At 41.1% G+C, this 12952-nt stretch overlaps 1 protein-coding gene across 2 annotated transcripts in view; it reads left to right on the top strand.

Moving 5' to 3' along the window:
• Positions 1-12952, top strand: part of trpm7 (transient receptor potential cation channel, subfamily M, member 7) — a 129980-nt gene that overhangs the window by 15743 nt on the left and 101285 nt on the right. The window contains exon 2 of one of the 2 annotated variants that reach the window (XM_052040190.1): positions 10754-10786. The exons of the other annotated variant lie outside the window; for it this stretch is intronic. Coding sequence (XP_051896150.1) covers positions 10754-10786 — 33 coding nt within the window. The remainder of the gene's footprint in view (positions 1-10753; positions 10787-12952) is intronic. 2 annotated transcript variants of the gene reach the window in all.

Here is a 12952-nt window from a genome sequence, read left to right as displayed (position 1 = left end):
ATATAAAAGCAAGGATATAATGTTGAGGTTTTATAAGGTGTTGGTCAGAACACATTTGGAGTATTATGAGCAGTTTTGGGCCCCATATCTCAGGAAAGATGTGCTGGCATTGGAGAGGGTCCAGAGGAGGTTTGTGAGAATGATCCTGGGAATGAAAGGGTTAATGTATGAGGATCGTTTGATGGCTCTGGGCCTGTAGAACATTACAGCACAGTACAGTCCCTTCGCCCCACAATGTTATGCCTACATTTTATCCCGCTCTAAGATCTATCTAACCCTTCCCTCCCACATGGCACTCCATTTTTCTATCAGTCAAGTGGCTGTCTAAGATTCCTTTAAATGTCCCTAATGTATCTGCCTCCACCACCTCTGCCACGTTCCACACACCCATCACTCTCTGTGTTTAAAAAAAACCTCTATCAAGTCACCTCTCATCCTCCTTTGCTCCAGAGAAAAAAGCCCAAGCTCACTTGACCTATCCTCATAAGACATGCTCTCCAATCCAGGCAGCATCCTGGTAAATCTCTGCACCCTCCCTAAAGCTTCCACATCCTTCCTATAATGAGGTGACCAGAACTGAACACAATACTCCAAAAATGTGGTCTGACCAGAGTTTTATAGAGCTGCAACATTACCCCGTGGCTCTTGAACTCAATACCCCTACTAATGAAGGTCAACACTCCATACGCCTTCCTAACAACCCTATCAACCTGCATGGCAACCTTGAGGGATCTATGGACGTGGACCCCAAGATCCCTCTGTTCCTCCATGCTGCCAAGAGTCCTGCCATTAACCTTGTATTCTGCCTTCAAATTTGATCTCCCAAAGTGTATCACTTCATACTTTTCTGGATTGAACTCTTCTCAGCCTAGCTCTGCATCCTATCAATGTCCTGTTGTAACCTACAGCAACCTTCTACACTATCCACAACAGCACCAACCTCTGTCATCAGCAAACTTACTAACCCACCCTTCCACATCCTCATCCAAGTCATTTATAAAAATCACAAAGAGCTGGGGTCCGGGAACAGATCCCTGCGGAACACCACTGGTCACCGACCTCCAGGCACAATACGCTCCATCTACAACCACCCTCTGTCTTCTATGTGCGAGCCAATTCTGAATCCACACAGCCAAGTTCCCTGGATCCCATACGTCCTGACTTCCTGAATGAGCCTTCCATGAGGAACCTTATCAAATGCCTTACTGAAATCCATGTACACCACATCCACTGCTCGACCTTCATCAATGTGCTTTATCACATCCTCAAAGAATTCAATCAGGCTAGTGAGGCATGACCTGCCCCTCACAAAGCCATGCTGACTGTCCCTAATCAGCCTATGCTTCTCCAAATGCCATAAATCCTATCTCTAAGAATCTTCTCCAGTAATTTGCCCGCTACTGAAGTAAGACTCACAGGCCTGTAATTCCCAGGGTTGTCCCGACTCCCAACAACATTTGCCCCCCTCCAATTATCTGGCACTACTCCTGTGGCCAAAGGCGCAGCAATCTCTTCCCTCGCTTCCTGTAATAATCTTGGATATATCCCATCCAGCCCCGGTGACTTATCTATCCTGTACTTACTGGAGCTTAGAAGGATGGGGTGGGGGGTATCTCATTGAAACCTACCGAATATTGAAAGGCCTGGATAGAGCGGACTTGGAGAGGATATTTCCAGTAGTGGGAGAGTCTAGGACCAGAGGGTACAGCCTCAGAATAGGACGTTCCTTTAGAACAGGAATGAGGAGGAATTTCTTTTGCCAGCAGGTGGTGAATTCATTGCCACAGATGGCTGTGGAGGCCAATCTATTGGGTATATTTAAAGCGGAGGTTGATAGGTTCTTGTTAGGTAAGGGCATCAAAGGTTGCGGGGAGAAGGCAGGAGAAATGGGTTGAGAGGGAAAAATAAGTCAGCCATGATTGAATGGCGGAGCAGACTTGATGGGCCAAATGGCCTGATTCTTCTCCTATGTCTTATGGTCTTAAGAAACATAGCAAGAAACTTTTCTGCATAGCCAAAACCACAGCATGGTCTTAGGGAAAGGGGTAAAAAAGTTTAGAGGAGGTCTGACGAGGAATTATTTTTCATCCAGTGGGTGGTTGAAATCTGGAACACACTGCCTGAGAGGGTGGTGGAGGCAGAGACATTCAACATTTAAGAGATATCTAGACGAACACTTGAATCTCAAGGCATAGAAGGCTACAGACCAAGTGCTGGTAAATGGGACTTGCTGGTCGACATGGACAGGATGATCCGAAGGACCTACCTTGCTCCTTTATGGCTGTGACTCCTTACATTCTTAACCAGTTTATTGATCTGTCTGGCTACCTGTTAAAGATAGCCATAGAGTTGTACAACAAAGAAAAAGGCCCTTTGGCCCATACTTGTCCATGCCGAACAAGATATATATCCAAGCTAATCCCATTTCCCAGGACTTGGGCCATGTCCCTCTAAACTCTTGTCATCCATATACTGTACCTGTCCACGTACTACTTAAATGTATCTAATGTACCTGCCTCACCCACTTCCTCTGGCAGCTGGTTCCATATATCTACCATACACTGTATATTTAAAATAAAATGCCCCTCAGGTTCTTATTAAGCCTTTCAGCTCTAACCTTAAAACTATGTCCTCTAGTTTTCGATTCCCCAACCCTGGAAAAAAGACCGCTCACCCTATCTATGCCACTCAAGATTTTATACACCTCTGTGAGATCATCCCTCAGTCTCCTACGCTCCAAGGGGTAAAGGTCCAGCTCTCCCTATTACTCAATCCCTTGAGTCCTGGCAACATCCTTAAATCTTTTTTGCAGTCTTTCCAGTTTAGTCACATCCTTCCTATAACAGGGTGACCAAAACTGAACACAATAATCCAAGTGTGGCCTCACCGATGTCTTGTACAATCGCCACATAACCTCCCAACTTTTATATTCAATGCCCTGACTGATGAAGGCCAGCATGCCAAAAGCCACCTTCACTGCCCTGTCTACCTGTGATCCCACTTTAAGGGAACTATGTACCTGTAGTCCAAGGTCCCTCTTTTCTACAACATTACGAGGGCCCTTCCGTTCAATGCAAAAGTCCTACCTTGATTTGTCCTGCCAACGATCTGTGACTTATTACCTTCTGTTTTTCCACACCTAAGTATCCTACCATTGTTGTATATTGAATTGCATTATTGTACTTCTGCAAATGAGGTATAATCTCAAACTGAATAAGGAGGCTGGACAGGTGGTTTGGGTTCAATTATGTCAGCAGTGGGTGCTGAAACTGTTAGTTGGGTACCAAGGGAGGAAGTAGTGCCAAAGGTGTCAGCAAACCAGGTAAATTTTGGCAGAGAACATTGAGGCTGGCCAGATGGATGTAGTGATCTTTTGCTTCTGGTCTACATTCCTTTGTTCCTTCAATGTCTCTGAATAATTTGTGTATCTCAGTATTTTTAAGTAATCATTGCGATGCACAGTATCACCTGACAATGATGGCCTGATATGAACATTTTTATTGTGGTTTTTGCTATCTTGAAAGAGTATATTGGTGCTCTGGAATGTTTGTGATAATTGGTGTTTAATATTGAGAAATGATTGTTATCATAGCTGAAAATGACTGCTTAATATTGCTAAGTAAATTTTGCACCCTATTCAGAGCTCATCATTGATGTTGTCTTGAAATTTACTTATACTCATTCTTTATTTGGCTGGTGCAGTATGTGAAACTTTTTTATTTCATGGGATATATGTTATTGTGTTTAGTATTTTGACTGCTTGTTGTCAACATTAAAGGAGACTGTTTCACATCAGGTAGTAGGAATATCCATTGGTGGTTAATGCAACTTGTAAATAATGATAAGGGAGTAATTAACATTTGCACAAAAAATTGTAAATGGGTCCAAAATTATGGGAGAGGAAGTGGGATTATATCATAGAACTGTTGTAACCTAGGCGCAGATTGGTCCTTCTAGTTTAGTCTGGTATGTACAACATCCTTCACTTAATTGTTTTACATTAGAATATCCCATTATGCTTCAGAGTAAAGGCCAAGGTTAAGGACCATCCCAATGAATGGCAGCTGGTGTTTGAAGCCTAAATTGAAAGTGGATGAGGAGGAGAAAGGCAGCGGGGAGATTTGAAGGATAAGATGTTTAAGATTTGTAGCAGTAGGACTGGCTGTCAGTGAAGGCAGGCGTTGAGTGAAATTGCCTGTAAAGGTATCACATGTGAGCGGGAGTTTTGGAATGAGCTGAACATAACAAAATGGGGGCCAGATCAGGAGAGCAATGGCATGGTGACTGGAGCTAATAAAGATCTGGCTGAGGATGTCACTAGATCATGGGCAGAGACAAGACAATATTAGATGCAGTCTTTGTGATGGAAAGGGTGACTAATCTTTTCATACTTGATGGGGCTCCATCCAAAATGTTAATATTTTGTTGCTTTAAATTTCTCCTGCCTGGTGTTTTAAATTACAAAATCTGTGATTGATATTATTGTGTCTTTGAGTGGTAGAATAATTGTTTAACATATCTTGAAATGCTACTAACCAACACTCTCTGTTTGCTATTCTTTGCATTAATATCATAAAGCTGAGCAATACAATACTGAACAAGTGAATATTCTTTTTAATTTAACTACATTATTTAAGATGGGCTTCTGGAGATGAATGTTAGTTCACAAATGCTCCCGTGAATGAATACCTTAAGGTTTTTGTTTTGTATCTGTATGATTAACACCTTTTATGAAAATCTTGAGTTAAAGGTGTCTAGTTTGTTACTTAAGTTTGCTAATTATTCCTATATAATTTTATTATTCTGTGAAATATTTTTTTCTATTTAGAAAATGAATTTTAGTGGTCCACACTCTTTAAAGTTGAATATGAAGATGGTGGCAAATGGTAATGATATCCTGAGGGCCTCCCAGCCCTCAAAATAACAGAATAAATTTAGCATTGGGTAAAAAGTTCTCATGTGCTTCAGAAAGTGGGTTATGAGCCACAAAAGAAATTAGATTTCCATTAGTTTGGATGGAGAAATGTTTCTATAGGATTTTGGGTATTGGGATTCAGGCAGAGAATTCAAGTGTGGACTGTTAGCCAGGTAGGATGAGGGATGAGGTCCTGAAGAGCCAAGTATTGGGAGTTAGGAAGGAAGGTAAAAAGCAGGACCTCAAGGGTGGTAATCTCTGGATTGCTGCCTGCGCCACACACCAGGGAGGTTAAGAATAGGAAGGTATAGCAGACTAATGAGTGGCTAAAGAGTGGAGGCAGGGGTTCAGATTTGTGGATCATTGGGATCTCTTCTGGGGTAGGTATGGCCTGTACAAAAGGGATGGGTTACACCTGAACTGGAGAGGGACCAATGTCCTTGAGGGCAGGTTTGCTAGAGCTTTTGAGGAGGGTTTAAACTAGCTTGGCAGGGGGATGGAAACCGGAGTGTCAGATTAGAGGATGGATCAGTTGGTGTAGAAGTAGATGTGATGTGTACAGAGAAAGTGAGGAAGAATAGGAAGGGGATGGGACATAAATGCAATCAGATGGGTTAAAATGTGTTTACCTTAATGTGAGAAGTGTTAAGAATAAGGGTGATGAACTTAGAGCATGGATCAGTACATGGAATTACGATGTTGTGGCCGTTACAGAAACTTGGCTGTTGCAAGGACAGGAGGGGCTGCTTGAGGTTCCGGGGTTTAGATGTTTCAAAGGGGTGGGGGGGGTGGCATTGCTAATCAGAGATTATATCACAGCTGTAGGAAGGGAGGACATCACAGAGGGATCGTCTATTGAGAAGGTGTGGGTGGAAGTCAGAAACAGGAAGGGAGCGATCACGCTTAGGAGTATTCGATAGGCCCCCAAATAGCTATCGGGACACAGAGGAGCAGATAAGTAGGTAGATTTTGGAAAGGTGCAAACATAATAGGGTTGTTGTCATGGGTGACACCAACTTCCCTAATATTGATTGGCACCTCCTTAGTGGAAAATGTTTAGATGGGGCAGAATTTGTTAGGTGTGTACAGGAAGGATTCCTTATACAGTATGTAGACAGGCCAAATAGAGGAAAGGCCATGCTGGATCTGGTATTAGGCAATGAACCTGGTCAGGTGATAGGCCTCTTGGTGGGTGAGCATTTCGGGAATAGTGACCACAGCTCCTTGACCTTTAGCGTAGCCGTGGACAAAGATAGCAGCGGACATGATGGGAAAGTATTTAATTGGGGGAGGGCAAATTACGATGATATTAGGCAAGAATTTGGGAGCGTAAACTGAGAACAGATGTGCTCTAGTAAATGCACCACATAAATGTGGAGATTGTTTAGGGACCACTTGTGTAGGGTCCTAGATAGGTTTTTCCCGCTGAGACAAGGTAAGGATGGTAGGGTGAAGGAACCATGGTTAGCAAGAGAGGTGGAAAGTTCAGTCAAGAGGGAAAAGGAAGCATATTTAAGGTTTAGGAAGCAAAAATCAAATAGGGCTCTTGAGAGTTGTCAGGTAGCCGGGAAGGAGCTTAAGAAGGGACTTAAGAGCTAGAAGGGGGCCATGAGAAGGCCTTGGCGAGTAGGGTTAGGAAAACCCTAAAGCATTCTACAAGTATGTGAGTGACAGGAGGATGACTAGGGTGAGGGTAGGACCACTCAGGGATAAGGGGGGGGGGGGGGGAGTGTGTCTGGAGGTGAAGGAGGCAGGGGAGGTCATAAATGAATATTTTGCTTCAGTGTTCACCAGTGAGAGGAACTTAGAGGAATGTGAGGTTAGCATAGAACAGGCAAATGTATTGGCGCAATTTGAGATTAAGAAAGAAGCAGTGTTGGAGCTTCTAAAAAGCATTAGGATAGATAAATCCCTGGGGTTGAACAGGATATACCCCAGGTTACTATGGGAATTGAGGGAAGAGATTGCTGGAGTGTTAATGATGATCCTCCCTGGCCACAGGAGTGGTACCGGAGGATTGGAGGATGCGATTGTTATTCCATTGTTCAAGAAAAGTAGTAGGGATAATCCCAGGAATTTTAGACCAGTGAGTCTTGTGTCCATGGTGGGCAAACTATTGGAGATAATTCTTAGGGACAGGATTTATGAGCACTTGGGGGAGCATAGTCTTATTAGGGATAGTCAACATGGCTTTATTAAGGGCAGGTCGTGCCTCACAAATTTAATAGAGTTTTTTGAGGAAGTGACAAGACAAATTGATTCAGGTAGTGCAGTGGAGGTGGTATATATGGATTTCAGCAAGGCTCTTGACAAGGTTCCCCGTGGTAGGCTCATTCAGAAAGTCATGAGGTATGGAATCTATGGAAAAGTGGCTGTGTGGGTTCGAAATTGGCTTGCCCATAGAAGGCAGAGGGTGGTTGTAGAAGGGGAGTATTTGACCTGGAGGTCAGTGACGAGTGCTGTTCTGCAGGGATCTGTTCTTGGTCCCCTGCTGTTTGTGGATTTTTTTTTATAAATGATTTGGATGAGGAAGTGAAAGGATGGGTTGGCAAGTTTGCAGATGACAGGAAGGTTGGTGGTGTAGTAGATAGTGAAGAAGGTTGTTGTAGGTTGCAATGGGATGCAGGATGCTGAGCTGGGCAGCGAAATGGCAGGTGGAGTTCAATCCGGAGAAGTGTGAAGTGATACACTTTGAAGGCAGAGTACATGGTTAAGGGCAAGATTCTCAGCAGTGTGGAGGAACAGAGATCTTGGGGTTCAAGTACATAGATCCTTCAAAGTTGTCTCACAAGTGGATAGGGCAGTTAAGAAGGCATATGGTGTGCTGGCCTTCATTAGCAGGGGGATTCAGTTCAAGAGCCGCAAGGTAATGTTGCAGCTCTATAAGGCTCCGGTTAGACTACACTTGGAATATTGTGTTCAGTTCTGGTCACCACATTATAGGAAGGATGTGGAAGCTTTGGAGAGGGTACAGAGGAGATTTACAAGGATGCTACCTGGGTTGGAAAGTATGTCTTATGAGGAGAGGTTGAGTGAGTTAGAGCTTTTCTCTTTGGAGTGGCGCAGGATGAGAGGAAAGTTGATAGAGGTATATAAGGTTGAGAGGAATAGACAGAGTGGACAGCCAGCACCTTTTCCCCAGGGTGGCAATGGCCAATACTAGAGGTCACCCATTTAAGGTGCGTGGAGGAAAATTCAGGGGAGATGTGAGAGGTAGGTTTTTTTTACAGAGTAGTGGGTGCCTGGAATGCACTGCCAGGTGGTAGGGGCTGATACAATAGGGTCATTTAAGAGACTATTAGATAGGTGCATGGGATGAAAGAAAAATAGAGGGTTTTGGGAGGTGAAGTAGAGAGGGGGATAGATGAATGGGGAAAAGGTTTACATAGGTCAGCACAATATTGTGGACTGAAGGGCCTGTACTGTGCCATACTGTTCTATGTAAACTGAAGGAAGGGATGGGTGCAGCAGAGTTACAGAAATGGAAAGTTTGTGTAGTGGTACAGTATGAATATGGGAAGAGATGTGCGTAATCTTCTAATTTAAGAGTACCTGTTTAAAAAGCAACTTTGTGTCACTCTAAATGATACAAATAATTGGTAAGTTGAAAATTTCAGACTTGGGTCACATGAAAATGACAGTTTGGTTCTGCCTCCGTCTGACAGAACTGCTTTCCTCTTGATGTGGATATGTAGATTATACAAAACATCTAAGAATTGTATAATTTCAGTTATGGCATCATTTTGAAAATTTGATTAAAAGAAATCTTTCCAGTCACTTTCCGGTGTGCCACAGTGTAGTAGGAATGGGATCATATTTGCAGTTTTCCCTAAAACAAGATGCTGAATTGAAAGCTCCCACAGCACCTCATGACCAGTGCAAAGATGTGGGCATGCTGCCTTATTTATTCTCTTCCTTGTTTATGATGCATTATTTGGGCATTGTGAACCCAGTTTTAAGGGAAGAAATCATGTTCTGTTTAAAGCAGAAACAGATATCCAGCACTTGATCAGTGTGCAGATACCAAATTAGCCTCAGCAGAGTGTCAGTGATCAAGACTGATTGTCATAAATTATTCCGGCATTCCTTATGCTAGCTCTGAAACAGAAGAGTCATTAAAAAAAATGGGATGGTTGGGGGGAAGGAGTTTTGAGGGAGGAAGATGAGACTAGTTAATTTTGAATAAAGAGAAAATTATGGCTTGCTTTCCTCTTAAGTTTTCCTACAAACAAGGCAGTAAATTGGAGAGAAGAGGCCAAAAGTAATTTTTATACTTTTGTGTGGCAGGAAACAAAAATGTTAAGTCATCCACTCATTCTGACTTTTGTAATGTTGGCTAGTTGGGTAATAGAGAAAACATGAGCTATCTTCCCTTGCTGCCACTTTCAATTTGTAAAGTCTGCTTTTGGCAGTGGATGGAGGGCTTGGTGTATATAACAGCTCACTAGCATAAAGACTTGTGACTCACTGTCCAATAACAACGACACACATTCAAGCATGAAAACACTGAGAAACTCTTCCTGTCGTCTGGTTTGTTGTCTTGCCGAGGTCTGCTTTATAATTACTCTCCATAGTCTGTTATTAAATTGGGCTGTAAAGCTTGCACATCAGTGTGAGTGAATTACTGAGTTCGTGTGATCACATGGCAACAAAACCCCGTCACTGTAATGTAACCTTGCATAAATTAAAAAGGATTTCTCGTGTTTGTGTAGTAATTGTAATAGATTACTTTGTCCTTTACTGCCTATCCAGTCAGTCAGATCCTTAATATATGGCAATTTGTGTAAGTTTCATTTTGCTATTTCTGTTTTGTAGCTCAACATCTGGTTCTGCTGCAAATGAATAATTATCAAAGCTGCACTATATAAAAGGGGTTACAAACTCAGCATCCTCTTTTCCAAGTTCTTGCTAAAATGGTTTAGTTACGTAAATATTTTGGCTTGTTGATGATAGGTTCCCCCACGTTTTAAATTATTGTTTATAATGTCTTTCTATGGGGCAGAGTTAACAATTTTGTTATTTTGATTTGTAATTGCAGAGCAGTTTGACATGATTGTGGCACATTAGGGAAGATTATAATTTTCTCAGCCCAATGACTCATTTTTTGGAGGCAGTCTTGCGTATTTGATTTTATTTAGAGAGATGGGCTATTAAGGATTTGCGTATCTCTGAGAGCTGATGCATCCTTTTCAGAATTGACAGTAAGCGGGTGACAGCTGAAGAAGAGCAGTGCATCGTCATTCCTGCTTTTATGTTGACTAGTCCATGTTGATTGGTGTTATGGTTATTCGTAATCAGAAAAATGTAGATTTAGCTTTTTTGTATATAAAAATGTTTAATAATTCAGCTTTAATTAGCACTGGTGACTTTTCTGGAGGAGCAAGTCAATGAAGACCCTGAACTGGAGTAATTTAAACTTGGACTTTATTGCAATAATCAGATGACCATGATTGTAAGTAAATGCAGTCTAAACTAATATTTTTAGTCTTGCAAATGGTTTGAACTCAAATTTATATTATAGTTATGTATTGAATTCAGTTCTTAATGCAACTGGTTTTTAAACTTTGTCTGACTGACTCATTGACTGGTGCTGTGACTTGTATAGTTTCTCAAACAAATTTAAATTCTACATTAGGTAGTGTTTGACTACTTGAAGCTTAAAATAAAGCTTTATTTTTGGAAATGCTTTAAATTTTAAAATTCAAACTACTTCATTGTAACAAAAAGTGGTAGGTACTTAATGTTTACATAGTAATTTTTAAGGTAATACTTGATTATTTTCAACTGTTGTGCTTTATTTATTCCATTTATACTTATTTATTTTTTCCCCATCTGCAGTTCCAGTTCCCCTTGCAGACTGAGCTCGAAGAGGTATGGTCAAACTGATATCTCTACAATCCTAATACAGCCTGATATGTTCATATTTTTGAAGGGATCCCTGTTTCTTTTTAGTCAGTTATAGGACCCTCATTTCTTGTAACAAACAGTAAACAATTGTAGAGCAGCTCTAGTCATATGCAGCATTTGTGGGTGATTCAAGCTGCTGCATGGAGATTTCACTGTTCTGATGCAAATTTGTTGTGTTGCATCTTGTTATGGTCATCTGCTGTCAAACCAAATGACCATTTATGGGTGGTGGTTGCTTTTTTCTTAACTGAAATTTGACAGCTTTAGGTGAATTGTTCTGTTTTAGCTATTTAGTTTTGCTTTGAATTATTTTTGCATTGTGATTTTTACAAATTAGTCTCGTTTGTATGTGTCCTTGTGCAATAGTGACCAGCTTTTTTAAGAGCCTTGTGTTTGAAATATCAATATAAAATTGTAGCTTCTTTAATACATTAAGGTTTTTTGTTTTGTGTGTACCTTTATACATCAAGACTAACATCTCTATTGGTAATTTCCTTTTTACGGAACAATTTCCGGTGCAAACCAAACTTATTTCAAAGTGGGTCTTTCCTTTGTGTTGTAAATGTGCAGCTTGCCTTTTATATACATCTGATCAGAAATTTGACTCTAGTAGTTGCTTAAATCTAGTTATTATAATTTATGTAGTTGTGAACATTTTAAAATGAAGTGAAAGATTTTTTAGTAAATTAACAGAGATGACCTGCATGTCTATTTTACCAGAAATTTATAGCTACTGTTCAAATATGTATCCTCTTGTGTTCTGCCAAGAAACCTGAGGGAAGGTTAATTGATCTTGATTGGCTTCACTTGTTGAATATATGCTTAGCTGTGATGTAGCATTGACCGCATGTCATCATATTCACTGAATCCCCTACCACCACCACAATCTCCCAGATCTCCAGTGACCAGAAGCTTTCCAAAACCAGCCAGCCACACAGTAGTTTTAAGAGGTCATGGACAAAATATTTCACACAGGAAGAGAATGATTGACCTGATGACTTCTCAAAGCTTTTACACCAAAAACAATGTGCTCTTCCTAGGAGGCAACACAGTGGCATTGCTAGTAAAGCTGCTACCTCACAACTCCAGTTACTTGGATTCAATCCTGACCTCTGCTGTCTGTGTGGAGTTGCACGTTCTTGCTGTGTCCATGTGTGTTTCGCCTGGGTGCTTCAGTTTCCTCTCATAGTCCAAAGATTGGTAGGCTAATTGGCCATAATTGCCCCTAGTGTGTAGGTTAATATAAAGTCTGTGGGGAGTTGAGGTAATGTGGAGCGAATAAAATTGAATTAGTGTAAAATGGGTGCTTGATGTTCAGCATGGACTCAGTGGGCTGAAGGCTCTAGTGTTTTAGGAGTTTTGATTCATTTTATCTATATAGATATAGAGAGCATCCAGGGAGAATAGCCTGTTTGATCAATACTTCATTCACTCCACCACTGGTACATCTCTTCATTGTGTATCGTCTAAGTTTCAAAGCACCTTCCAAACCCCTGACCTGTACCAGTCAGAAGCCCAAAGGCACTTGGGAGCATTACATTCTGAATTTCAAGCTGCATCACCATTTCATTGTTACTTGGTCGATATCTACCAACTTCCTACATAATAGCATTGTGGGAGTATCTTAACTACCTGGGCTGCAGCAGTCCAATAAATGGCTCACCATCTTTTCAAAAGCAATTGGTTAAGGAAAATAAGTACTAACTTTGGAAGCAATGTCCACATTTTATGAATTTTTAAAGAATTTGCATCCCAAAATCAATTATTGTGAAGGGACACATTACTGAGATAAAAGGTGTAGCTTAAATGTAACCAAAGACGTTATTTCTTTTAACTTGGATATTTAACTAAAATCCAGACGAATGTACAAGGTTGGAGTCTTTAGATCGCGTAGTTAATGGTCAGGATGTTTTCTTAGTTTCGATTAGATATGATGGTTTACACAAATGGGAAATTTAGTTCATCTTTTACAACCCGTTACTTAGTAAACCTTCATTGAAACTGGAGGAAGACATTATATCTCAGCATGTATAAAATGGCCTAGTAAACAATGCAGTCATGTCAAAACTGCTCTACAACATGGAAGCACCACCACATAGAGTGTATTGGTTCAAGAAAGTAGTCCCCAGA

This window comes from Pristis pectinata, chromosome 28 (genome assembly GCF_009764475.1).
Source record: "Pristis pectinata isolate sPriPec2 chromosome 28, sPriPec2.1.pri, whole genome shotgun sequence".
Classification (NCBI taxonomy): Eukaryota; Metazoa; Chordata; class Chondrichthyes; order Rhinopristiformes; family Pristidae; genus Pristis; species Pristis pectinata.
This window is presented reverse-complemented; position numbering and strand designations above follow the sequence as displayed.